Source organism: Zosterops lateralis (assembly GCF_965231275.1).
Source record: "Zosterops lateralis genome assembly, chromosome: 6".
In the NCBI taxonomy this organism is placed as follows: Eukaryota; Metazoa; Chordata; class Aves; order Passeriformes; family Zosteropidae; genus Zosterops; species Zosterops lateralis.
The window spans coordinates 6,420,513-6,448,508 of NC_139761.1; the positions used below are offsets into that span (position 1 = coordinate 6,420,513).

Below are 27,996 nucleotides of genomic sequence, written 5' to 3' on the forward strand. Positions count from 1 at the left end.
AAGGCAATTTAAAAAGGAATTATTCTAATCTGAAGGAAAAAAGGAAAATAGGACGTGTGTGTTAACACAGTCTGATGGCCTCGTCCGCTAAAAAGCCCCAGAGACTCCGCGTGCTGGAGGTATTAGACAACATCAGCGGCTCACAGTGTTGTCCCTGGCTTTAAGAGCATCACAGGGAAAAGAGCTGAGCCTCCCCGAATGGGATTTTGCTGCCTTAAAGGCACTCATCTCTCCTCACATCTCCCTGGCTCGCTCTCAGCACACCTTCCAGGAGCAAACACACCAGGGGTCAGGCATGAACAATTGTCCTCTTCCCCGGCTGCTCCTGACTCATTCCTTTAGCACAGCTCATTCTGCCCACGGTAGAAAACAGCAGGAGGTGACTGTGTGCCTTAAAAGCTGTGGCTGAAATCTTTGCTGTATGGGCAGCACAGGAGGATTTTAGTTGTGATTTCAGGAAGGACGAGATTTCATCTGGGTTTTTCCCTGCACTCGCACAGGCTATGCTGGGCTCGCAGCTCAGCAGAGGTGGTACATTAGCTGGTGCAAATGGAAGCTGTGAAGAGAAAAGGGAAAATAAAACCCAGAATGTGGCTGGAGCAGGGGCCATGTGGAGGTAGGGCAGCACTTTTCCAGGACAAGCATCCTTGTTCTGGCTCCTGGAAATAAACACAACACAGCACAGCACAAGTGCAGGAATGAGGTTGAGATGTGGACATGGACAGCAGCAGATTTGGGTGGACGAAGACCACCCAAAATCCTTAAACCCAGTTCCAGAAAGGTCTGTAAGAACCGACTGTGCATGACAATTAATTTGCATAGAGAATGGGGAAAACCTGTCAATAAACAGGTATCCCCAAAAAGCCTGGGCACCCCACAACCCTAGACACCCCAGCTAGAGCAATGCTGGAGCCAGGACTGGTGATCTCTCTTCCTCACCCTTCTTTTCCTTGTTTGCTTGCTTTCATTAATCTCTTTCTTTCTCTGCTCCCTTTCACCCCACTCCTTTATCCAAAACCCACTGCTGTGTGCTTACAAGGGGAGCAGGGACTAACTCATAAAAATTCCTATGCCAAGTGTGTAATTTGCTAATGAAACTTTGCAACCATTTTGAAAACCCTTTGATTTCTGTGGTTCCTTTTGAGCCAAGATTTCCACCTGGGGTGCTCACTTCCCTTTGACAACTGGATGCCACAGAACCTCCTAAAAATCAGTCAGGATTCCCCTCCTCAGACCAAGCTCCATGGCTCAAGCTTGCAGAGAGGCCCCCTCCAGCTGTGTAAAATCTTGAGAGGCACTTAATGAATTAGATACTATTAATATTCTCTTCCAGCATCAGAAGGCAGTAATTAACTCTTTGAAGACTCATCCCAAGCCCTGCTTTATTACTCAATCCTCAGAGGCAGCTATGTAATCTCATTGCGATTTTAAAGAATATAGTTTCAGAATAATTATTTTCCTTGATTGGGAAAAAAAAAAAAAAAAAAAAAAAAGAAAGAAGTTCAAAGTCCTGGTTCTGCCTTAGAGTGTGCATTAGTGATACCAGACATGCTGTAAAGATATCAGAGCACAAAACACGATATGCTGCAATACTTTTGCTGAGCAGATGCCTTAAGGAGGTCATTTAACATGCCAGGCTCTAAATGCTATTTGGGAGTGAGAAAACATTATTTTCCCACTTCAACAAGACTTTCACTTCCCTGTCATGTGGAAATAACCTTTTGTGCTCAGTGCTATTATTAATTTATTAGCCTTTTGAATGTCTAAATGTTTTACAGTCTATGGACTGCATCAAAGTGCTGGCTGAGGGATAGGGCAGCACAAACACATGGCGTGTGCACCCAGATCCGTGGATGGGTGTTTCAAAGAGCAGACCTGGTGCAAGAACACTTCTGCCTATGTATTTTTGACAGTGAGAACAGCCATTTTCTCAGGCACAAACCCCCAAGGAGTGTATTTATGTCATCATTAAATGTCAAACCGTATGAGTGATGACTACGTGGAAAAAGTGCTAAGTATATATTTCTATAGAAATCAATTAAAGGAGACAATTATTTTCTTTCCATTTAGGTAACATGACTCCAGCACAAGCTGCTGCAGAATGGTGCAGCTGTCAGCCCAGCCTCACTGCCTGAGCAATTGCTTTCTGTTCACCTGATGGAACTGTCCTGGATGGCACCGATTCTCCTCAGGGATGAACTCACCGCCAAACATTTCTGTGATTCCCAACAGGGAATCATGGATCCTTCCAGCAGATAGGAGGTTTGAAACAATCCCCTGAATAACTTTATGTAACAGGAATTGCACTGTGTCCCTGGTGTTGAATGTAGCATGATCTATTTTGTGCCCAGGAACAAAACACAGAATTTCTCCAAAGCAGACTCTGGCTCAGCACATCTGACTGCAATGCCAGGCTGCTTCCAAGGCAGTTATTGACTGAAACTCCAGGGGAAGACAGGTGGAGTTCATCTGATGTGTGTGAGGTATTTAAAAGTTAGTGATCATGGGCTCCATGAAATCAAAAGGGGATGATTTTCCCATCCCAGACTGGGCACTGAAGAGGGGCCAGATGATTTCCTCCAGGAGGAATCATCCCTCATGGGCTATGGAGGTGATTGGTGACTACTCTGGACATCATCAGCCAGTTTTTAATGAAATTAACTCCATTCTGCATGTCCCACATTGACACCACCCTTCTTGGACTCTTCATCCAGTCTCTCATACTGCCCACACATTCCCCCAAACAGCATTTCCTTTCCTTCTGAAAAAATCTCATGTTTCTTTAGGAATGCTGTTCCTGCTCTCTGGGAGTCCCTGCCCCCATGTCAAAGTCCATGTACCTGACACTGAGCTAAACAGATGGTATCTCTGCTGGGAATGTGAGTTCCATGAATTTTTCCACCTGGGTGATTCCCCACACCAGGGCCCTGCAGGGAAATCAATTTTCCCTTAAAAAAAGGTGTGTGTGAGAGAAGAAATTTTGTGACAACTCAGCCAGGAGGGTACTCCTCATATGCATCCCTGGACTGCAGAGCTGAACTCCAGCACACTGCTCTGTCAGGAATAGACATGTCCATGTTTTTCTCAGGAAGCCAGCTGGAGTGACAGGCTCACAGTTTTAAGAAGGAAAGAATACATTTTGGTATAATGTACGTGGCATTATCTTGTCCCATGAAATCACCATCAGCAATGCCTGAGCAGAGCTGTCATTGCAGGGCTGTGAGCTGGTGAGGGGGCAAGGGGAGGAATGCTGGAGTCAAGGCTTGGAGCACTTCTTATCAACAGAGAAGTGATAAACTAGAAACCATGAGCCAGCTTTCAAGCCCCAAAGCCCTCCTTCAGGTCTGAAGTGGAGTTAACAACCTTCCAGTCAGAGGTAAGCTGACAAGCTGGAACCAAACCTGATTACAACTCAGCTCTTTCAGGCTCCAGCCCAGACAGAGGGGCACTGTAATCCCATTGCATCTGCTCCTTGCTGTGGCTATTTCGTGCCGTACTTGGCGATATCGATGAGCACAAAAAATAAAACCTCCTCTGAAAGCAGCATTTGTACAATGCTGCAGTGGATAGAGAGAAATTAGACTCCTAAAAAGTAAAATTCTAGTTGTGTTGAACTCTGTTACTGCAGAGGCTGAAATTGTCTTGTGAAATACTGAGGTAGCCTTGGTACATTATCAGGTGGGATGCCCAAGGTACAGCTGCAGAAAAACGTGTTTCAGCAGCTAGAGGATCACAGCTAATGCTCAGTAATCTATAAATCACTGTTATGAGATTTCTCTATGCAAATGAAGTTTATATAACCCTCATCAATCGTAAAAAAAAATCATAAAGATGAGATTTTGCAGCCGCAATGTGAATTAAAGGATCCCTTAACCTGTTTTCAAGATACGTCTTTATAGCTAATTAATTTTTAGATGGAGTGTTCTTTGAAAGAACTAATGGATAGTGAGCATTGCTGATTGATTATAAAATGAGCAGGGGGGTTTAAGAAGTGAGATGTGAATGCAAAATCCCTACCCAGCTTTATTAACATTGTCATATTAAAATGCTAGACTATGCAACTGTGAGAAGCAGGTATTAATACAGTACCTTTGATGAGTGTATTTTATTTATTTAACATCAATAAATTTCTGTTAGTTGGTCTATAACATGGAGATCCATCAGGTTGTTCTCTGAACTGTGTCTTAGAGACTTCAACTTTGAGAAATCCAGAATCTGGATTCTATAAAATATAACTTTATACATTTATGCAACGGGGTGGAAAAAACCCAACAAAATGAAAACCAGCAACTAGGAAGAAAAGGAAAAGAAATGCAATTCATATGTCATCCTGCTAGGACTGCTCTCCAGAGCTGCAAATCTACAGGTAACTTTTATTGAGCCATCATTACCAATACTGACAGCATTTATCGAAAGGCCACTCAATCTGCAATGACCTGAAAACATCAGCAGGAAATGGGGGGGTTGTTAAACACTGCCAGCAGGACTCTGCAGCCTCCTGGTGAGACAGAGGGGAAAATAAAGAGCTTACCCGCTTCCTCAGGTTGCAGGTGAGCGTAAGGTTCCTGGAGAAGGAGTTTGCAAAAGCAGTGTAGAAGTCCAGCACTTTAAGCAAGGCTTCTCGCTTAATTATGTGCAAATCGCAGTAGGTCAGAGCCCGCACGTTGGCACAGGCATGGGCCAGGCTGGTTTCCTTCCAGAAGATATCACCAAACACGTCACCTTTACCTGAAAAACAGCAGGGCACATTTGTTAAAAGGCAGAGTTTCTCAGCACACAGATGATTTTTTTTTTCACAACCTATCTTACATTCCCAATTATCCCAACGCAAGCACCCAACCATGAAAACTAACAAGGGTAAAAGTTTTAAAATTAGCTGAGGTGCTTGAGCATCCCTAGCAGTAGCCCCAGGTTTTTAAGGTATTTATAGATTGGTCTTGTGAAGTGTCACAAAGCATAAGAGCCAGATTGTAAAGGTTTCCTTGTAGCTGAAGATACAAATAATGGATTTTTCAAAGGCTGCCAAATATAATGAGCATTTAACTAATGTTCAGGTGATTGAATATTTCAGGTGTCTGTTCCCAAATGATTTAGGAGTCCTGCTCTTACGAAAACCTTCTGACATCTGTGTTCTTTCATCCTCATGGCTCTGCAGTGAGGGGCAGGAGCCAGCTTCCAGGGCCTAAGGACCAAATTCCAAAGGACGTTTAACATTTTTAATTCAGTGTCAGTGGTAACACTCCTTCTGGGAAACCCACCAAAAGCCTCACTGAGACTTTTAACCTTTAAATAACCACTTCTAAATCTTAAACACATCCAAAAGTATAGTTCTAAACCCAAATTCATCCATTTAAATAGAGGCTTAGGCTTAAGTCTGTATTTCAATGTTTGCTGAGTAAGAGAGGGTTTGACACCTGAGACATGTACATGTATAAATACCTTCAGCCAGAGGGGAAAATTACACCTGAAGGCCACTTCTGCACTGGCAGGCAGTGGAGCAGAACAGCTGATTGAGGACTTGGGACTGGCTGTAGTCCAGTGCCACAGACAGAAGAGCTCCAGGGACTGTGAGTGCTCTGACTTAGCCCAGTTTTGTTCCCTCTGCAAGGAATCCACACCTCCCACACCTGTGCTAGACACCCAAGCAAGAGAAGAGGATGAGGACATCAGATTCAAAATCACACTTCTAACCCAACCAGAACCTCAGCATGGGTGTAGATTGGAGATATGCTTTCAGGTTTTTGGACCTTCTGGTTGTTCTGAGAAGAGGCAACAGAAAACACATTGGAACATTCCAAAGCTGTCTTTTGCTGCCTGGCCACGGGCTGGGCAAGGGCCACAGTGTGTGTGGTTTGTGACTGACAATTCAAATCCTGAGGCAGAAACCGTGGTACAAAGGATATTTTTTTGTTTCAGACCCCCAGAGACATCCCAGCTCTGTATTTTAGCAGTTGTTAAAAGGGAACTCAAATCAGTCAGTCAGTCAGTGGCTATTGATTTCAGACACCTCCAGCAGCCCCTTGGTGAAGGTTGGGATGTTATGGTTTTGGCATAAAAGAGGTAATGAATTTTCCTATTTCCCCTTTTTGGAACTTTTAACATTTTGCTCCACTCTATTTTGGAAACACAAACCAGAGGGGTAATCTGTCCAACCTTATTACTTTTAGGGGTCAGAGACTCTATTTCTCTATTTCCATTTCTGCTTTTGGTATCGTATCCAGAAAAGCATATCTAACATTTCTTAGGCAGAATGAAACAAAATGTGCAAGTCCTTATCTCCCCTTCTCTGTTTTTGTTTTCTAACAAATGTCTCTATAACAGAATCATCCCTTAGAAAGTTTATGACTGCATCTCATTGAGCTGCTTTTAATTCTACATATTTTTATGTTATTAAAATTAACTACAATACATAACACAGCTGGTATAATTGATAAAACAAGGTGCTTTAAAATGTTTTCCTTAATAGAGAGCATTTTCTAGTAACATTATAATTTATCCAATGTACTGTTTTGAAATTACCTTCTGCAGTTAATTGTCCTTGTCTGTACTTAGAGTTCAAAACCCAGTTTACAGACACACTCAGCACAGTTACATAATTTATAGAAAACAGACCATTTCTGAAATGCAGAAAATTGCTTAATGGATTTGCTCTCTGAGGTGGACACAGGACAGAGCTGAGTCCTGCTTTCAGTGCAGAGTGCAGTTAAAAGACAGTGGTTTTACCACTGAAATGTGAGCAAACCACTTGTTCTCTTCTCAAATTTAGGCTAATATGTAGTTAATTTAAGCAAGAGGTTGAAAGCAGTGGATTCTCAGCCCGGAACTCAGGACAATAGTTACAGAATCAGTACACAAATCATGGATGAAAGAAAGCAATATTCATAAGCTTGAGAAGATGTTCTCATTGTCTTCAGTGTGGCAGGGAACTGCACTGGATGGGACTTAAAGGCTGGGACACGATGAACTGAATTTATTCACTCTTCCAGGAGCCATCACTCACTGGATTTGAAGGGTGAAACTCTAAACTGCTCTTACATTGTGGTTTATACTCTTCAGAAAGCACAAAATTTTGGAAGCCTTTAAAGGGATCTTGAATTTGACATTTCCCACACACACTTCTGAGCTTGTTTGCTGGTTATAAATGTGCTAAGGAACTCACAGAATGAAAACAAAACCAACCAGATACTCCAAAACAACCTGTCTTTTTTTCATAAGTACAGAGATTAATGTGCTGTACTTTATCCCTACTAACTTTAGTTCACTGTGCAGAGAGAGGTAATTATTCACTCAGGACAAGATCAGATGTTAGGAGAAAAAAATCTTTACTCAGGGGGTAGCGAGGCACTGAACAGGATGCCCAGAGAAGATGTAGGTGCCCCATCCCTGAAATGTTCAGGGCCAGGCTGGATGGGGCTTTGAGCAACCTGGTCTAGTGGAAGGTGTCTCAACCCATTCTATGATTCTGTGGGTAATTTTATGCATTGCAACTAAATAAAAACCAAAATTTTCAGGGTTGCAAAATAGAAAATTTAACTAGGCTAGGTCTGGCACAGCTACCCAGAGACACATACAAGTATTTTTCACTTGCAGGGGATGTTCAGAGCTCCAGGGAAAGTGCTGCTGGGGCTGAGCTGGGAATGCAGAGGTGCTGATGCAGCCTGCATAGTTTCCAAAGCTTTTCTCTGGAGATTCATTGAGGCATCAGTACATTCCCTCCCAAATCTGCCCTGAGTCCTGAGCACCTCCTGAATGGAGGCAAAGCTCTGGGAAACCCTCCTGCCCCTGCTCACAGTGCCCAAAGCATTGCTGGAAGAAGGAATGCTGTAAATTAGAGTGGGAGCTACTTGCATACATTTTACACATCACAAAATCATAAAATCCTTTGGGTTGGAAAAGACCTCTAAGATCACCAAGTCCAACCATTAACCCAACAATGCCAAATCCACACTAACACATGCCCCTAAATGCCACATCTATAGAATTATGGAATCACTGGGTTGGAAAAGACCACTAAGGTCATAAAAATTCAGATTTTGCAACTGAAAGGAGCATGGACAACAAGAGGACATGTGAAGGGAGTTGGTGGCAGGCATAGTTTCTGCTGAAATAGCTACACTGCTATCATTCTAAATACTACGTATGCATGCCTATACATAAAATATACATATGTATTCATGCATATTCACATAAACATATTTAGGGGCAATCATATGGTATGCAGCTGTATAACAGGTCAGGATATTTCTATGCGCTGTTCTATCTTCTATATGCTGATAACCTTGCCAAACAGATTTGGGGGGACAGATGTTCTCTGCAGATTTACACCATGCACTGACCTGCCAATTTGCCAGGCAGGAATTCATGCCTGGACCTTTCAGGCAGAAAAACTCTTGAGGGCTTCATGGAACCCCCCAGTAGTTTGCAGATGGAATGAAAAAGTGCTTGAACTCAGAAACACCGTTTTTTAAACAGCATCTCAAACCCACATGTGTATTTATGTAAAGACAAAATTCATCCTCCTTCAGATGGGGACAGAAACTGAGCTAATAAATATCCTAGCAGACATAAGAGCTTGATGGATCCTTTGGAAGAAAGTTCAGGCAAGCAGTTAAAGAATAAATTCCTGGTGGGAAATAGCACTGGGTAAAAACACATAAAGGGGACCAAGTCTTCTTAAGGAGGTGTTTTTATGTGCAGTCTTAGCTAATAGACCAGCTACCCTTTAACCATTTTAAAATACCTCCAAAGCTTCATCAGTCACGCTAGCACGAGCCAGACATGATGAATTATCTTGGCTTTCCATCAGGATGCACTCAAATCTTACCTTGCTTATGAAAAGCAAAGGCTGATGTTGTTTGAGGATCAGTAAAATTGTATCAGAGAGAGGAAATGTTCATCCAATCAGCTCAAGTGCCAAATACCATGAAGTGATGACAGCACGCACACAAGTGAAGGTCATAATTGCATGTATTGATGTCTATATTAATAAAAATTCATATTTTTATGTATCTGGAGTGAAACCTCCTGCTGCAGGACAGACATGTCCCAGACTGATGTAGAATTCCAATGAGCAGGAGTGAATCAGCTCCTATCACCCAGAGCAGTCCTGTGATGGGCCAGTTCTGCATCTCCTCACCACGGCACACTGGGACTGGTTGCACAGGTTTACAAAATGATGCAATATATTCATGGAATAAAATCCATCTGTGGCTACTAAACACAGAAAGATTTCCCTCTGGGTGAAATACAGCCCAGTGGAGGGTTGGAAACATTCTGGGGAAGCATCACAGTTTTCTTACTTCACCATCCTACTTTCTCCTTCACATCTGCAATTGACCTCTTTTGGAGACAGGCTGCTGGGCTGGCTGGATTTCTGGGTGTCCCACTTTGTGACAAATCTGGGAGGAAACAAATTTGGGAAAAAAGAGGGGATACCAGACCATGAAGTCACCCCAAGACATTTGGCTTAGCTGAAATTGTTGTTTCTGCCTTAAGAGGGTATCTGGAGAAGGTGGGGGTGATGCAGTGATGCAAATCCATCACTGGGACACTTCCCATGTGGGACATCCCTGCAAGCACAGCCCAAGATGTGCAGAAATGACACTGAACTGTGAGAGAGGTCTTCGTGCCCCTGCCAATGTTTAATCCTCAACTTCAGTCTTTTTCTGGGGCATCCAGAAGGGCCAGAACTGCCTTGAAAATCAGATCAAAGTTGATCACTGAGCAGCTGATAAATCCACCTCGGTGGGACTGCACGTGAAAGGGCAGAATGACAGGAGAAAACAGCATTTCCAGCCTCTGAAGCATTGTCACAACAGTCAGTAAAGCAGCAATGACAACAGACTGTGCCAAAACCCTGGTCCATGCTGGCAAAGGTGCTTTGCCTTATTTAACACAGTGCAACCTTCCCCATCTGCACCTGGAAACACAAAGGGATTGACCTTTCTTCCACCATTCAGGAATGCTGCAAGCAGGGCCCAAAGTCCAGAAAGATTTCTCTCCTCATCTCACTCATTTTTTAGTGCAAGTATAATACTGCCTCACATCCTTCTAGAAGCCCCAGCTCCTGGAGACAGGTTATTTCCATTATGATTTTATATAGAAATAGGTTTCTATCCTTTCTGACTGAAGAAATAAACCTGAAAGCATCACCATTCCTACCACCTTGAAAACTCATAGGGCAAATCACATTACCTCAAACTGTTAGTCTGATTTAAAAGAGCTGTACCACACGACTTTTTAATAATTTTCCTGTTCTTGTGCTGGCAGGACTTTTGAGTTTTGGCAGTGAAGCATGCAGGTCTAATTCCAAAACATATCAATTCAGAGAAAGCAATATTTCTGACTCTAGAGGCCATGGATCAAATCTGTAACACACTAGCTGGCACTAAATTAAGATTGATGTTTCTTATCATAATTAACCATCATGCAGAGACACAAAAATTAAATTAAATTTATAAAAATAATATGAAAAATTCAGGTTTGTCAGTAGGAACTAATGACACTTTTGAACAAGCATCAGTAGGACTAAATCTTACAATGGTACTGCAGATGTCAACCCAGAGCTGCAAGATCTGACTGATTCCAAGGCACTTAAGAAGAACTGCACAGTGCAGACCAGCAAATCATACTTGTTTGCAGACAAGTAACCCTTCAAATATTTTGAAAAATACTTTCAGATTCAGCACTTAAAACCCAGCCTAAATCACATTAATTATTTCAGTTCTGCTAGCTGAAAAAAATCCCAACACTTTTCTTTATGACTCATTTTCCTCTTAGTTAATTTAGTGCTTTAACTCATTGAAACACAGGGGACTTTTCCTATAGATGAAATAGGACACAGCCTGTTCTGTAAAGTGCAACCAGGTGCATGCTACTAACCTGGGGAAATGTTCACAATTAGTCTGCCTTGGTTGACTTCCCATGGAAAACCACACAAAAGTTCAGTATAAATTAACAAGAGCTGATTTGACACAGGGGCCAATTCTGCCACCTTCATTCCACTTGAGAAGAAACCCAAGCTGCAGCTAAACTAATTAAAATCAGGGAATTAGCCACTAATACTGTAAGATGGAACTGGACTGACAGGTTTTTATGTCACAAAGTGCACCACATGCACAGTGAGTCTCATCCTCCACAAAGCACAGCCCCAGCTGCCCAGGCATGGAAATTCAAAGTGCTGATGTGTGGACACCAAATATCCTCTTGCTAATGCCCATAAATGAGAGCTATGGAGCTCCTGGGATTCCTGCTCACCCAAATGGGAGCTGCTACTTGCTCTTCCTCTAAAGAACTTTTCTCTGTGCGATTTGCTGGAAGACTCAATCTTTTGACCCTCAGACAGAAGTAGCATTAAAAGCAGAAAAAGACTCATCCCTATTTTCACCTGCCATACCAAACTCAAGAAAGTACTTGCTTTATTCCTCTGATACTGCATCCTATCCCCTTCCCAGATAAAAACATTGGAAATAATTAATGAAGCAGACCTTTAATAAGGTGTGTGGTTTGTCTAATAACAATTAACTACGGGTTACTCTGGAATTATATGCAGAACATGCTGAGAATTAGCATGTAATACATAAAGGCAAGTAACTGAACACTGTGGGATCAGGACCCTGAGTGTGGCTGAAAACATGAACTATTACATTTATATTCATTCTGACTTGACTAACATACTGAGTTCACTCAGCAGCAACCCCCACCAGGATTTCACTGCTCAATATATTTTTATCACTATGCAGCTTGAGCAGTATTTTTGATCAATTCCTACAATCAACATCTGAACGCGGTGGGCCATTATTTTTCTGCTGAAAAAACAATTTCTTTAAACCTTGTTAATCAATATGCCCCGTTTAAGTTACTGCACAGCTTACACAGCCAGCTGTGCAAACAGCAGGAGCTGGAGAGCAACTTTCAGAGCCACTTGGTTGGCACTGCCACCCATGTGTGACTCCTCATCAGGAGCAAATTCAGGTTAATTGCAGCAGGGTGAATTATGAGGTGGACTCTTGGTAGCTGATGCCACTTCTCATTAGCCTGGGGACTCCAAACCCCTGGTCCTCCCTGAGATCCTCTGCTGGTAACACGTCCCTGTGCAGAGCAGTGGCATTAAATTGTTTACTCCTGCCTGAGACGCTGGAAAATTACTGATGTGCCTTCTCAGGGTCACCTCGCTTGCTGGGGAAGTTTGGATAATTAGAGGCAAGAGTGCTTGCCCTTCTCCATTCTCCTGGCAACTCCAGATGAGTTATGTTAAAATGTGTGTGTGTCCTTTTCCCCAGTGTGGCAGCACCCCAGCTCTGCACATGGAGTGCTCCAGGACCTACAAAAGGTGGGACACTGCCCTCGAGGAGGGGAGGGAACTAATGAGGGGAACATCATGGAGCACCTGGATATCTCCATTAATGAGTCCTAAAAACTGCAGGTCTACAATTGGAGTAGTTCTCTTACTGTTACTGTTTCTGAAATGCTGATTACTGCAGTGGCTGGGTGTTTAATTATCCAAAAATGAGAACCAAATCAAACCGGGGGGAACAAAATGTCACAGTGCTGCAAGTTGCCCTGTCAATCACCAGGCTCCACCTGATTTCAAGCACAGGAAACACCAAAGCTGGTGCTGTTGAGGCAGGGAAAATGCTGCTGAAAGAAAGAATGGTTGTTCCATGAAGGTGGAAAAAAAGAAAAGCACCTGGACAGGATCCCAAGTCTCCTGACGACACTGTTTCTGCAGGCAGAGAAGCTGGATGTGCCAACTCACCCTGGCTGCAAGGCAAGGGAACATGATATGGGAAGATGGACAAAGGGAAGATCATGGAGTGATTCATGCCAGGACCTGAGGGAGGATGAAGCCCTCCACTTCGGATGGAAGCATGAATGTCTGAGACAGGACATGATGGTTCTTAATCTGTTTAATGCCCCTACCTGACTCACTTCTCTAGTAGATTCCACATTTAAAAATACATCACATCTGCAGGTGAGCATGGTTGAAAAAAAACCCCAAAACATCCCTTCTCCCTCTCTCTTTCCTTAAGCAAGGCAAATGACACACTACTCTATTGAACCACACTGCACTATTATTTCCCCTGTAAGGATCAGAGGCTGCAGACAGCACGTCCTGTTCATTCCTGCTCTCATAGAGCAAATAAACGAGGACAAGTTTCCAAAGGACACTTACTGCATTTCCTCTACTCTAGGTCACTGCTGGGGGGTGAAGAAGATGGACAGAGTGACAGCACACTCCTGTGAGTTGACTTTCCCTGGGAAAACCATTGTGGCAGCAGATGCTTGGAGCATTCAAAGCAGGTACTGAGGTTTTCCCATTAGTCAGTTTTTTTGAACCTGGTCTCCCCCTTAGGCAGATTCAGACAAAGGTTCCTTGTGCTTGAACTTCTCAAGGCAGAACAGATCAATAAAAATTATGTTTTTCACTGTCTGATCTGCAGTTGCTGTTTCAGGTGCCACAGCTGCCACTAGAAATGTCTTTGCAACTACATCAGGGAGAGATTTTCTTCCACAAGTGAATTTTTTGAATACAATATCTCATAATTACTCAGTTCACTATTCTGCTAAATAATCTGTCAGAGCATGAAAAAACTCTTCAGTGTCTTCTAGGACTAGAGGAAGCAGTTTATCTTGCTTTAAGTTACATTTACAATGTAAATGTACAGGGATTCTGGCAATCCCTGTAGTACATAATGAACACGGCTCTGACTCATGGAAGAATTGAAGGCACTTCTGGTAATTAAAGGTAATTCATTTAACCAGATATGGTTAAAAGTCTCTCTGGTTAAAGGGGGATTAACATAGATACTAGATTTAATACACCTAAAAGGTAGAAACAAAAATTTCTTACTGTCATGTCATCCCTAACTCACAATATTTATTAATAGATGCAATCAAGTTTTGCATGTAATCCATTTAGTGATATCTCTTAGTTCAGTAAATTACATATTTATTGTTTTCATTGTTAAAACCATTTATTTGTTTAAATACTGCTACTTCTTCCCAAGCCTTTTGTTTTTTAAATAATTGTAAGCAAATATAAGATATCATCACTGAGATTAATTATAAAAATGAAATGGTCCAGTGAGCTGGAATACAAGGAATAATTTCCTATGGAAATTGTTGATTTAGGAGCTTTCATCGTAATGACTTCACATCTGAATATGGAAACAGATTCAGTCTTACATTAAATCTCTTTTTTTTTCCAAAAACTTTATGCACACTAGAATAGAGAAAGGCGCAGCAGGTATTCCCAAAGAGCATGGATGTGTGTTTTCCTGAGCTCATGCTCCAGCTGGGAGAATCCAAGTGACGCCCTGGGGGAGCTGTTTCTATGCAGCCCCATCCACACTGTGCCCAACCCCACCCCAGTCCTAGGCACACAAACATTTTTAGGGAAACACATCAGGAGCCCTCTGGAGCCACCCTGAGAGGGAAGAAGCAGCACAGAGATTCAGTGGGGCCTGACAGCTGCCCTAAAACCAGGAATCCACTGGATTTGCCCTCAGGGAGTGACAGCTCCAGCTTAAGAGAAGGCAAATATTCATCAGGATATGAGTTCTACAGTAAATGGGTCTATTTTAAGCAGGCAAGACAGGCTCTGGATAGTTTTTCTGCAGAGCCACCAGTTTTTACTCCAGATAGTTGTGCCTCTGAGGAGGATTCCTGCCCCCACACTGGTGCTGACCACTCAGTCCCATCATGTGCCACACCTTTCCCAATCCCATACAAGCTAACGAGGGTCTACACTGGGCTCCTTCCCAAAACCAGACAGCACAGTGGAGTGATTTACCTAAATTCCCCCATTACTCAGACTTCTCATGACAGTAGTTTGATACAAGGTGTAACCCTATCCCTTTACAAAGTCAGATCAGACTCTTTATTTTCTCTAAAGCCAGCTCACTACAAGCAAAAATTTTGCTTCCTTGCAGAGACTGTTTGCAGGTATTATTCTCGGCTAGAAAACAGACAAATGAAAATCCCAGTGCGAAGATTAATGTGGAAATCCTCCTGAGGGGGTAACATAAAACAATGTGCATTTCCTCCAGCAGGCCATTTAAAAGATGTCAAGCACACAGATGCCATTCTTTTCTGCTCAGAGACACTGTAGCTGTGACCAGTGAGCCATACTGGGCAGAAAGAGCACTCCCAATAGCACAAAAGAGGAGGGATTTGCTTCCAGAGAAGGATCTCTGGAGACACAGCATCTCCATCTTGTGACAACTGCAGTCCCAGCTGATGTTAGGCAAGGCTTGTTAATATTCAAACCTCAGCAAAAGGAAAACACACACACACACACACACGAGCCACGAGCACTCCAGCAGAGCTCACAGTACCTAAAATAGCCACCACCTCGTCGTCCTGGATGACTTCCAAGGATCCTGAGACCACAAAGCAGAGGGCATCCACACTCTCCCCAGCGTGGTAGATGAGGTCCCCAGGGGCACAATGGATGGTCTGGAACTCCACGGCCAGGGCTCTCAGGCAGCCGTCGCTGGCCAGCCGGAACGCAGGGTGCTCGTTGAAAACCTTCCTGTTCAGGTGCACACAGATGTCTGCCCTCATGTCCTTTGGGCAGATGGAGAGGACCTGGATAAACGAAAAGATGGGAAAAATGATCAGCTGGGGATGTGTCCTGGTACAGGGACACAAAACCAGTAACAGCTAGAACCTAGTAGAAGACTTTAACTGACTAGCGACTAACAAGCCTAATCCCTGCGCAGGTTTGAATCCTACCAACTACATGCTTCTTCTTTCCCCTCCTTCACCTTCAAAACTAATCTTTAAAGTGTAAAAGCTAATATACAACATAAACATGATAAACAATTAAGGATACAAGCATTAAAAAGTCACTCCAGGACAGGATGTGACACCAAGGCCACCGCTGTATGAAATAACCAGATGGATGGGTCTGATGATGTGCCTGGGGGTGGGTCTTGAAATCCATCCATCCATCCATCCATCCATCCATCCATCCATCCATCCATCCATCCTTCCACACTTCCTTCCGTCCATCCATCCATCCATCCATCCATCCATCCATCCATCCAGTAATTTCATAAAGCTTCTGGTGGGAGTTTGATCCTGATTTGGGGTAGCGTTTTCCTACCCATCTATTGCTTTCCCAGGGCTGTTCTGTTACACTGTGCTCACTCCTAACAGTTTTCACACTCGTTTTCCAGAGTTGCAGCTGGAAATGCTCTGTCCTATCTGTGGGTGTCCCTCCAGACCTGGTGCCCAGACTATCTGCCTGCTGCTCAATCCTTGCAGGAGCACAGGACAGACACACAGAGATGGAGGAGCTCAAGGACACGCAAAGACAGACCATCCACAACAGAAAAACACCACATTTTGTTCACACTCAGAAAACACAGCTTTCAGAACCCTTGATGTAGGAGACCACTTACCAACATGTGTCCACACACACCTAGGGCTCAGTTTCAGTGAGACATACAAGGAATTACCTGCCCAGGAGGGCTTACAGACTAGAAAATCCAAAGAGATTGGAGGAAAAAGGAAGTATAAAGAAACCTCATGAAATGTAAAGGTGAGTGAAAAACTGTCCACTATGAAGACATCTTCATTGTAGATCAATTAAATAAGACCTTCAACTGGTTTCTTACCTTAAATAGCTTTTCCTATTGAAACAGTAACACAAATACACCTGAAGAAAGAAAGTGAAAACCTATGGGTCCTGTTTGATTTGTAAACTGTGTGTTTAATATTTGCACACGCTCCTAAACACACCAACATTCTTATAGCCTCAACATGCACAGTAGCTAATTGCACCGAGAAACATATAAAATCTTTTAATGTTTTTCTAGGATAAATGATAGAAAAGAGCGTGAGACTAAGAGCACCCTGGAAGTCTCATATCCAGAAGACTGCAGATCAATAGTACTGATTAATTCCTTAATGTGGCAGCTTGCTCTGCAGACAGTGCAGGAGACAGGGACACTGGGTTAATGAGTTGACCATCATGGAATAATAGCAGAGGGAGACTCTGGTAACCCTGACTAAGCTTTGAGGCAAATGGTCACGTTAATGAACTCAAGCCACGATTTTAATTTCTGTTTAATGCAGGAGAGGTATAAAACAAATTACTGCTGAACGTTACTAAAGCTCCTAAAACATAGAATGTGCAAAGAATAAATAACTTTCATTTTAATAATAATATTTCGTCCTTTTCTTATTTAGATATATCAAAATTCCTTTGGGATCAAAGACATAATGAATGCAGAAAGGCAAAATAGAAGTTATTCTCCCATTCTCACTATGGCAGTGTGTGATGAGAAGGGGCCACTGTAACCATATGCACTAACCTCTTCCACTCCAAATGTTCTCATGAATCCCAAAATACCTGGTAAAACTATAGCCTAGAAGGCCTAAACTTAATGTTTTCAAGTGCTAAAGGGTATTTCTTCCAATGGACAGCTACTCTCCTTTTTTAAAACATGTTGTTTCTGAACTGATTTTTTTTTTAATTTTCAGCCAACAGCCAGAGAATCTATGATCTTGCTGAGATAAAAGACCTGCAATAATCATAAATCTCTTCCACATGTAGGTGTTTGTAGAATATGACCAGGTCACCTCTCAATCTTGAAAAACAAGAGAGATAGAAGATGCTTTTTCTGCCTATCACTATAAAGCACAGGCTCTCTTTGGAAACTTCCCCCTCCATGAGGTTTTCTCACTTACAACCAACTTCCCAGCGCTACCAGATAATTAGTTTTTATTTTAGTTTACACAGAGTAAGTCAATTTGGGTTAATGATATTTTTCTGCAACAAAATGTTGTACAGAAGACATTAAAATCCCCTGCATAAGTACGTTTTATCATAAATAAATAGTAATAAACACATTTGACAAGGCATATTCTCTATAAGCCATCATTTGCATTAGCAATAGCATCTTGTCTGAGTCACTACAGACCAAATTCAGTGTCAAGTTTCCATAATTTAGTAGGGGCAAATGTCAATTTTACAAATGTTTATTTACCTGAGTCATTCCATTTACCAGTAGAAATATGGGGCACACCTTAGTTTCTCATTTAAAAAGAAAGATCACTTTTGGGAGTGATTGTTTCGCCTCGGCCTCACTTGTGGAGCAAACAGAAAGTTTGTCTTTATTACAATAAAACAGAAACATGCCATCTTTTTTCATCTCAATAGTAACTTAATGAAAAATTCTGCTTTCTTCTCTACCATGATTGATGATTTTTAACATTTTTATCTACTCTTGGGCCTGAATCATGGTTATAAGTTTTTTATGTCCCTTTAATACTTTCAGAAATTTAAGTGCTTTTGACTTAACAAGGCCACGAGCTGGGAATTCTCAAACATTGCTCTTAAGAAAAATGTTTGTGTTCACACATGACTGATTACCAAATTTTAGCTTTTGAGCTTCCCAACTGCAGAAAAAAAAACAGTTAAAGTGTTGCAGAGGTTGTCCCTGTAAGATTCTGAGATGTTCCAGGACCCTTTGTTTGTTTGGAATGTAAAATAGTTGTGTCCCCCAAGAATAAAAGCCACTTGGATGCAAAGCAGCATAACCATTTCCTCACAAATATAGACTTAAATACAGAGTATTAAAAATGAACACTCAAAGAATTATTCTTTTTATAGACTCAAGCAGCATATCTATCACTACACACTGTAATATGAAAAAAAAAAAAAATCCATTGCACAGAGAAAAACCAGTCTTAAAAAGCATAATTCAGGAATTTTCTGATGTCATGATAAAGTGATTCTCCTAATGACAAATCACTGTACAGAGATAAATGGAGATATCAGTTACCAACGATATCAGCAGCAAATGAGTAATGATCTAAGAGGTAGCCAGGAACAAATATGCTTAATTTATGCTTAATTGAGTTTTCTTGCTTGCTACATGGGCATTGAAAACAGAAAATGAAACAGATGACAAGTAAAACAAACATTTAATATCAGAAGATTTGGCAAGGCATTGTTGACTGCTGTAGATAAATGTAGATATAGGTAGGGAAAAAAAGTGAGCAAAGATAGATAATTGTAACATTCAGCTATGGGTTTACTGCATGCTCTTCAAATGAGCACTCCAAATTCGGATGAATATTCACTGAAAATGATCCCTTACAGATAATACAAGACTTTGGACATTTTTATTGTGAATTGCTCTCACTGACATCTCAGCATTATTAAGGCAGCATGCAACCAAAGAAATGCAAACCAGTAGCACCATGGCTGTCCCTGAGTTCATACTGTGTACAAATGCACACATATGGGTGCAAAAAAAGAAAATTTAGGTTAAGAGAGAGGACATCCTGCAATGCTCAGTCAATTTTTTCACTGTGAAGGAAATGCCTCCAACACATCCTGGTGGCAGAACCAAAGCTCAGCTGGGACATTGGTTCTGCCCCTTGTGCTCTTTCGGCAGCGCAGCAAAAACCACCAAGACAAATTTCTGAAGAGGAGATTTCCTTGGAGGTTCTGTGGCCTTTTTGCAGTGAAACCTGCAGTGTGTAAGGCAGGCAGGGTGCTCAGGTCACTGATGGCAATGTTTTACTTTGCTAAGTGAGGGGGTTGGAGCACTTGGAGAGGGCAAGTGCTTGTGCTGCTACAGAATTTGCTCCGCAATAAATCTGCAGCCACAGACTTCCCAGCCAGCTCTCCCCTGTATGTACAGGCAGCACGAAAGAACAGAAGATGCTACATATCAGTGCAAAATCAGAGGAGAAAAGTGAATTCTACCCAGAGGAGAATCTTTGCTGGCTGTACCAAGTCTGATTTCACCGGGAAAGAAGCAAGGCTCCCTGAACAGCACACGGGTATCCACAAAAACCTGAACCACTACGAAGCTGAGGGAGCAGAATAGAAAACACAGAATAATATTTATCATTTGTCCTCTTTACACAGGAAACTGAATCTCCTCAAAGTCAGTGTAAGACAATTTCTGAGCTCTGCCATCACCACCTGGCGCCTGGGTGATACAGACCCCAGGACAACTCCCAAAGCAAAGACTCAACAGCACCATCATCTCTAGATCATCTCACATGGAAAATGCTGACAGTGAGAAAATGGCTTGTGTCTGCTGCTAGAGATTGGGAAAGGCAGGAAACAGCTCTTGAAGACCCACAGGGAAATGGCACAAAATATCTCACAGACTTGTTCAGCTCAAGATCTGGTAGGGGTGGGGAATTAAACCCCCCAGGAGGTTCCATCTGATTTTTTAACTCTCTCATCCATTCCCTCAGCATGTACAGGCAGTTCAAGATAAGCTTCCTGAACAGCTCAAAGAGCTCTACAGGGAGCAGAGATTATAAAAAATTCAAAGAAAAGCAAATGAATCAAAACAAAAACTGCACAGATTAAGAGCACGTCCAAACAATATCTTTTAGGATGGGTTTACAGGTTTAAGTATTTGTTAAAAAATCTTCCCCATCTGGAAAGCACTACAGGATGGCTTGGCAGGTATTACAGAATCTGTTTAAGACTTGTCAACAAAAAGGGCAGAGGCCAGTGAATCATGAACATTAGCTATCAATCCTCGTTCAGCACACAGGATTCCCACATTTTGGGGGCTGTAGGTAGGGAAGATATTGAGTGATAACCAAGCCAAGAGTTTTGACGTTCTGTGGTGTAATAACTAGGGCTGTTTCCTGAATGAATACCTGTAATAAATATCAGAGATACTAAAAATGCCAGCTTTGAAAATAAAGAAAATAAACTCCTCCAACCTCAAACCCATTTGAGACCACAGATAGGTCTTTTTATTTTGTGGAGAAAGGCCACTCTGGGTTTTCAGACATATCCAGCAGTCAGAATCAATGTCAGCTCTTTCCAAAACACCCACAATACTCACTAGGCAGCTGACCAAGTTACTCAGGTTTTTAGAAAGATTTGGCTCATTTGAGTATGGAGTTCTTTTTCAGGCCTGGCTAAAAGTGTTACATTCGGCACTGGATGGAGGCCAAAGAGACAAAGGTAAGAAAACAGCTGATTGGCAAATCACAGCATTTTTCTGTAATAATCAGGTAATTTTGAAAGGATCTCAAAGATGATGTATGGAGCTGAGCAGTAATTAACCCTGCATGCATTAGGGTAGTCTTTAATACATCACTGAGTATCTTGGCACTAAGAACTGACTGTCAGCAGCAATGGTGTGCTCTGTTTTAATTGCTGAAAGATCCAAGGTCTCTTGGATTTAAATGCTCTGAAATCGAGATCTGAAAATCACATCTAAGTTTAGTTTGTCTTGTTTTCTTATTAATAATATATGAGCTGAACCAGTGATTGAAATGGATAGATTTAGTGGTATCACAACAAAATTAACTTGGTTTTTTTTAACTGAGTAACTTGTTAAAGACATTTTAAAAAATCCCTAGAAATTGGTTGTGGAGTCCATTAAATTCAGTTTTGTCAACACAGCTAGAATCTGGCTAAGGACTTAAAAATCAGGGCAAGATGAGAGGAAACAACATGTCTTTTAAGGAATTAAGTGGTACACCAGCACAGGGGCTACTGGTCTATATAATGCACAGAAAAGTGGCACAATAATAACATCCATGGATGGCCCCAAATAGTAGATCCCAGGTTGCCCAAAGGCTGCATATTTAAAGGTTTTACTGTCCTCAGTTTTATTGTCATATCTACAGCAAGTAAAATTATTGCACAGTCTTCTAATGGGGCAAGGGATAGCAGGCTACTGGGAAATCTATCCTTAAAAAACAGCTTTTTAGATAAAACAAGAAAAAACAAACATCAGAAAGACTGTGTCATACAGTCAAAGAATTTTGCAAGTCACAAAAGTTTCTGGCACTCAAGGTCACCCTTGGAAGAATGGAATTGTTCAGTGGACTATTTTACTTTGTGCTTCTTCTGGAGGAGGCTTGATTTTTCTCACCTGCAGCATTATGTAACGACACCTAAGGAAATGAAGGATGAAAACAGATGTGGAGAAGACCTTCCCCAAGATGTGGTCTGGAGCTGATAGCCCCTTTGTCTGCTCCATCCCTTTGGTGGCAGTGCTCAGGAAATTGCCCTGCCCATCCACCCAGAGACTTACGCCCCCAGGAATTAAGCTCATGAGCTGCTCCACAGCCCTGGCATCTCCTCAGGCATGGTAAGTTCACAATTTATTCTGTATTAATCCCAAGATATTACATCCAAGAGGCAGAGATAACTGTTAATAGTTATCTTTCCTGGTCCTCCAAACAATCCATGAAGGGGAAACAGAAAGCCCCACTGGTGTACATGCCCTGCTCATAGACCCATGGGAAGGACAGTGAGATCCTGAGCATCTCTCCTGCATCCCACTTTCCAGAGATCCATGGATTCCAGCTGTACCTGTTCCTAGCTCAGCTCTGTGAGATGAGGCACAACTCCTCGTTCACCTCATCCCAATCTGCAAGGAACGACCAACAACCTCTACAACAAAACAGAAATACTTGTCCAAAGGAATTTTACCTGCCCTTTCCAGCAGAGAACTGTGTGCAGGTGTCACAGATAATGCTGTGGGAGTTCTCTTTGGCCAGAAAACTTGGCAGCCTTCTGCTCCTGGTCATCCACAAGGAAATCCAACCAGCACCTCACCTCAATGTGATGGGACATGGCAGGACTGGCAGCTTGATTCCTCTTTGTTGTCTCAGGGTATCACTAATTATTTCTACAAGTCTTGAAGCTCTTCTTAACAGCAAACATGAATAAGCTGCACTGTCCTCATGTAGATTAATGTTTAATGAAGTTACAACCTGTGTCTATTTACCATAAACTCATCTCCTTTATGAAAGCTCAGTGGACCAGCAGTGAATAATTCTAATAGTGTGTTATGTTCCTGTGATTTCCATTGCAGTCAGTGCAATGTGGAATTGCCTTTCATTATCCCAATTGCCACTGATGTTCAGGTTGAAACTAAATAAGATGACTTTTTTCTCATTCAGCCTATGGCTTTTCTGAAGGAAACTACTGTTAAAACATGACAGACATTTATTTAATTGCTTTCTGAGCAAATTGTAAGCCATATAACAGCACAGAGGTCAAGATGAGAAAATCTTTGGATTTTATAGACATTTCAGAGTGTTATCATTAGATAAGACCTTGAGACATCTGCATGTTAGTTAACGGTTGTTCTGCTTTCCTGGATAATGACCTATTTCTTACAGAAGAGCTAATATCTATAAATTTCTCATTTCTTGCCTGGATATTTTAATAAAAACTAAGATATTTGAATTCAGTGTGTTTCACATATCAAATTATTACTGCAAAGATTTTTTTAGTCTACTTAAAAATGGTCATGTACACAGAAAGTACTGCCTCTTTTTTTACCTCTCACAGAAAACACTCCAGGTTCTGAAGGATGAGAGATACATAATGCATAAAGGCTTTTCAGTTTTGTCATGTTTTTAACCCTGCTTGTTATTAGATGAGTAACCCCAAAATCTTCATCACTAAACATAAAAAAAAAAAAAAAAAAAATTAAAAAATTAAATATCCCATCTTGTTTGAGCCACTGTTACACCAGGAGATAAGTGTCCATGTATTACATATCTCATCCCAGCTGTCAGAGGAGGGCTCTCATGTTTAAGTGATTTAAGATTATGGATCAGAGGCCACTTGCTTCCCCCTTTAGGTAATAATAATAAATATGCTAATGCTTTTAGTGTCATTGTTAATTCCTTGTTTGTGAGCACTCAGAGACAGGCTGAAGCAATGCTGTCTGAAGGCAGGATTTGAGGATGAGCTATTCCCAAGGAGATCAGGGAAGCCAAAATTCTGAGCTTAAAACACCTCCAGTTCAGTGTGGGACACCAAGTCCTCTTCCACATACAAGGAAAACACAATGAGGTTTTAAATTTTTTTCAGGACATCCTGCTACACAGGTAGCAAGGACTAGATCTTCACTTGGCCTCCTCATTCTATAACTTCTACTTTGCCTTCAGTTCTCATGTAAGGACTCATCAGTTTTGGCCAAGGTCCTCTTTGGGGCTACACACTGAATGTGTCCTTCAGGGATAAATATTTGAGGCAACAAATCAACACATGTGAAGTGGTAGTAATCCCAATCGAGTTTAAAACTTGTGGTTTTATTTCAAGCATATTAATTCAAAAGGTTTAGTTATCAAAGAAACACATTTTAACTCTTGCTCCACCAATGCTGGGATTGTTCAATACCGTAGAAACCTACTGTAATACTCATGTAATACTGTAATACTCATTCTTCCTTCTTGTTTTTTAAATTTGGGGTTCAAAACAAAGCCATTTCAACATGCCGAGTGACTGAATGAAATATCTTACAAATTTGGGGCAAATGATGTCGCAAAACACACTCCAGTGTGACAATGGAGATATATTTGGAATAATTTAGGATGTAATAGAGTGTATTAGGTTGAAAAACATCCTTGAATGATGGAAACTGAAAAGCTGAAATTCCTCAGTAATTATCCTGTGTCACAACCACATGTGTGTTTTGCAGGATAATAAGAAGCTTAATGAAAAGTTCATAAAAATTAAGGAAAATGGGAAATTATGTGATGCAAATATATCCTCACAACAGACTGCTCAGAATGTCATTACTGGAGCTTTGAAAATGAAACTGGCAGAAACCTCTAAGGTCAGGTCCAGGATGTCAGACAAAGCAGTGCAGAGAAGCAATCCAAGATCTGGAACAATAATCCCCTCTCCCAAGCTGGAGCACTGTCTGGACTCAGCTGCAGGTGCAGCGCATCCCATTGGCCCCTCTGTACCCACAAAAATAAATCTGGGTACCTTGGGAGTCCCTCTGTTCCCATCCTCCTGCTGTTCTAGGTTCAGTGCAGATGGATGTCATTTAAGTGCAGGGGGTCTTACAGCAAGGCTTGATGGGTTAATGAAGGACCTGAGCAAGAGAAACCACCCACCTTAAATGACCAATCTCCAGGACTGCATTGCTGTTTCTGTGATTTTTTTCAGCTGGAGTTTACAACCCTTTCCCATTTGTTTGGGTGATGCACATTGTAACACCTCCCTGAGCGGAGATAAATGTAAGACTGGCTGCAATGCAGCACAGCTTCCCAAGCTTTTGCTAAAGGCAAGGTCTTTGCAGCAGAAAGCAAACTGCCTGATCCTTACCCTCATACAGACTCTGGGATGCTCTGTGAAGGCACTACAGGCTGCTGGAGCTGTTGCTTTTGCAGATTTGCAGGCTGTAAGGGACACAAAATATCAAAACATCCAACCTGGTGCTCAAGTTCTTACATTTCTCTTGTCTCTGTTCTTCTGTACCATGGGCTTTTCTGGGAATCTCGATTAGCTGCAGCTACTGATGTCCAGATGCAGAAATCCTGAAATCCTGAAATCCTTCCACTGTTTTAAATTGGGTTTGGATCCAGGACTACATTTAGGCAGGGGAAAATTGTTAAAAAACCCCTAAGTCACAGATTTTACAGGTAAATTAATTATCTAGCTAAGCAGCCACTCCATCTTGCAGACCAGAGAACAATGCTTGCCATGAGATTATGGCTCTAACTGCATTTTTATCATCTATAAAACCGGACATGCGGAAACTATGGCAGGAAATTTCAGTAATTAAAGCATAGGTTCTCCTAATTAACTGCAAAGCATCATTAAAATCTAATGAAACTGTAGTGGAGTAACACAGGGACTCTGGCTTAACTGCAAGGAGATAAATGCAAATGGGAGTTCAATTTCCATGTAGTTTGAAGCTTATACAATGGGGCTGAATGCATTTCCAGTGGTTTAGAATGGAAAAGCTCACTTTTAACACGTGTGAATCAGGATTAGGAAGTTAGGGCATTAGTGTATAAGAAGTTAACATAATAAAGAATGTGGCATACTGAAGCACAAGAATGAAAGAAATGAAGATTTTGCCTACTTAAAGTAGTTGTGTTTGTAGTGGTAAACTGAATTTCACAGCAGATGATAAGTAAGAGAACTGGTGTTGCATCAGCATGATGTAAGACTAAATTTTTTGGTGCAGAGACTTCATCCTGGCACACCCGAACAATGTGCATCACCATCCCATACTGCATCAGAGATTCAACTGAAGAAAGAACTTTAAAGCTCTGCAAGCACATTTCAAAAGTCATCTGTCATATGTCATGACTCTTCCTTAACTCCTTTGGACCCTTGACCTTAAAATCCTTAGAAGGGAAATCATGGATATTGGAGCTTGAATGCCTAATTTAAGATGACATGCACCAGGTCCACAGGAGCCACAGGAGCATCACTGATCCTCACTGAACAAAAATCTGTACCTAAAGCTGTTTTATCTTGCCTTATGTTCAAGGAATTGCAGGTGGAACCCTTCCCTCATCTGACTTCAGCTCTCTGAAATATCCAAGGCTGGACAGACTCACTGCACATGCAATGCAGAAAGAGAGTTCTTGAGCACAAGTCATGAGGTCAGTCCTGGCATATGATGAATCACTCTCCAAAGAAGACCTTCTAAAATCAGCTTTTGAAGAAACCTAAATGACCAATCCCTTCTGAGGGCCAAAGTCCTGTAGAGCTTCCACCTTGGCATGGATGCCAGTGATATCACATTCTCTGTACCTCCCTACCACAGGTCTGAAATGTCAGTCCACAGATTTGAGCTCAGGGAGATCAATCTCTATTGCCATTAAATCCTATACTAATTATGCCGATGGACACACCGACGTCCTGGGCATCAGCAAAAGGTCCAAGCCAATCAAACTCATTTAATTGCAATGCACAGATGCCAATACTTCTCAGGATAATACAGATGTAGTTTAGACACCAAATTATGTTCTTGGGCTAATTAGAAGACCAATTTCCCATTGATTCCAATAGTTTGGTACACTAAAATTGTTTAGTATTTAGACAAACTAAGACTGGAAAGCAGAAAACATTTACCACAATGAAAAATAAAGGCACACATTCAAAGCAGCAAAACAGTCCATTTTTAAAACAACCAGGTTTTTTTCCAAACACAAACATAATAAAGGCATAGCATGCAGTTAATAATTTGTTAGTAAATTATAAGCTGCTATACAGTCCACTTTCTGACAAAGCACACAATGGACACAAACTCTTGCTCGCTAAATTGTTACCTGGGGTACTCATACCTTTTCTGTGTCAATTCCTTTAGACATGGACCAGGTTGAGACAATGTAATCCATGACTCTTTCACTAAGGCCTTTTGGGACTTGATATAATTTTAGGAAATCCCTCACGTTGTTCAGCATCTCATGGTACCGGTTGGTGTTGGCGTACATTTGCTGGAAAATGGTGGTGACGTTTCCAAAAATAGTTGCATAAAGAAGAGCTGGGAAAAACCAAAATAAAATATGAAAATTAATGTGTATGCTCTAGTAAATGCTAATCATATTTCAAGGAAAATGTGAGAGAATTCTGTGTCTTACATTCTTACATTAGACATTACAAACTTTTCAGAAAAGAGAAATATTCTGGTATCTCATAACACCAATGTGCTCCACTACATCTGTTTTTGACATTATCAAATGCACAGAATTGTGCCTGTAATTTTTAATAATCTTCACTCAGAGGTACCTTATAGCAGAATTCAGCTATGCATTTCCATATTGCTTCTTTTAAAAAAACAACTGCAGCCTACAAATGGTAAGAAATAAGCCCCTGTGAAAGGAAAAAATGCCTTCCATCACTCAGTGCATAATGTCTTCCCTCTACACAACCCATTTCTACCTCATTTCAGAAATCCCACTTTGTTTCCCACCAATTTACTATTGTACATCACACCTATGTGAGAGGTGGCATTTTTAAAGAAACATGGTGCTCTCCTAAAACCTATCTAATAGAAGAATTGTACTTCAATTTCACACAGTGGTTTTGATATGTCCAGGTAGAAATCAGATGTCTTCATCAGGATCACACCAAACTAGGTCACACAATGTGTGGCACAAATGAACACAAGATTTCTGTTTCAGAAAACACAGCAGAATTACAGTCTGTGTGATGTTACAAGGGCAGGTTTTTTCCTTGCTTTTCTGATTGCTGCGTCATATCTGCAAGCTACAGAAAGA

The 27,996-nt window shown here is 41.5% G+C and overlaps 1 protein-coding gene across 1 annotated transcript in view; it reads right to left on the reverse strand.

Annotated features, from left to right (window-relative positions):
* Positions 1-27,996, reverse strand: part of KCNH5 (potassium voltage-gated channel subfamily H member 5) — a 147,654-nt gene that overhangs the window by 22,887 nt on the left and 96,771 nt on the right. The window contains exons 8-10 of the mRNA XM_083862923.1: positions 27,061-27,260; positions 15,339-15,591; positions 4,532-4,728 (exon numbers count right to left, since the gene is read on the reverse strand). Coding sequence (XP_083719049.1) covers positions 4,532-4,728; positions 15,339-15,591; positions 27,061-27,260 — 650 coding nt within the window. The remainder of the gene's footprint in view (positions 1-4,531; positions 4,729-15,338; positions 15,592-27,060; positions 27,261-27,996) is intronic.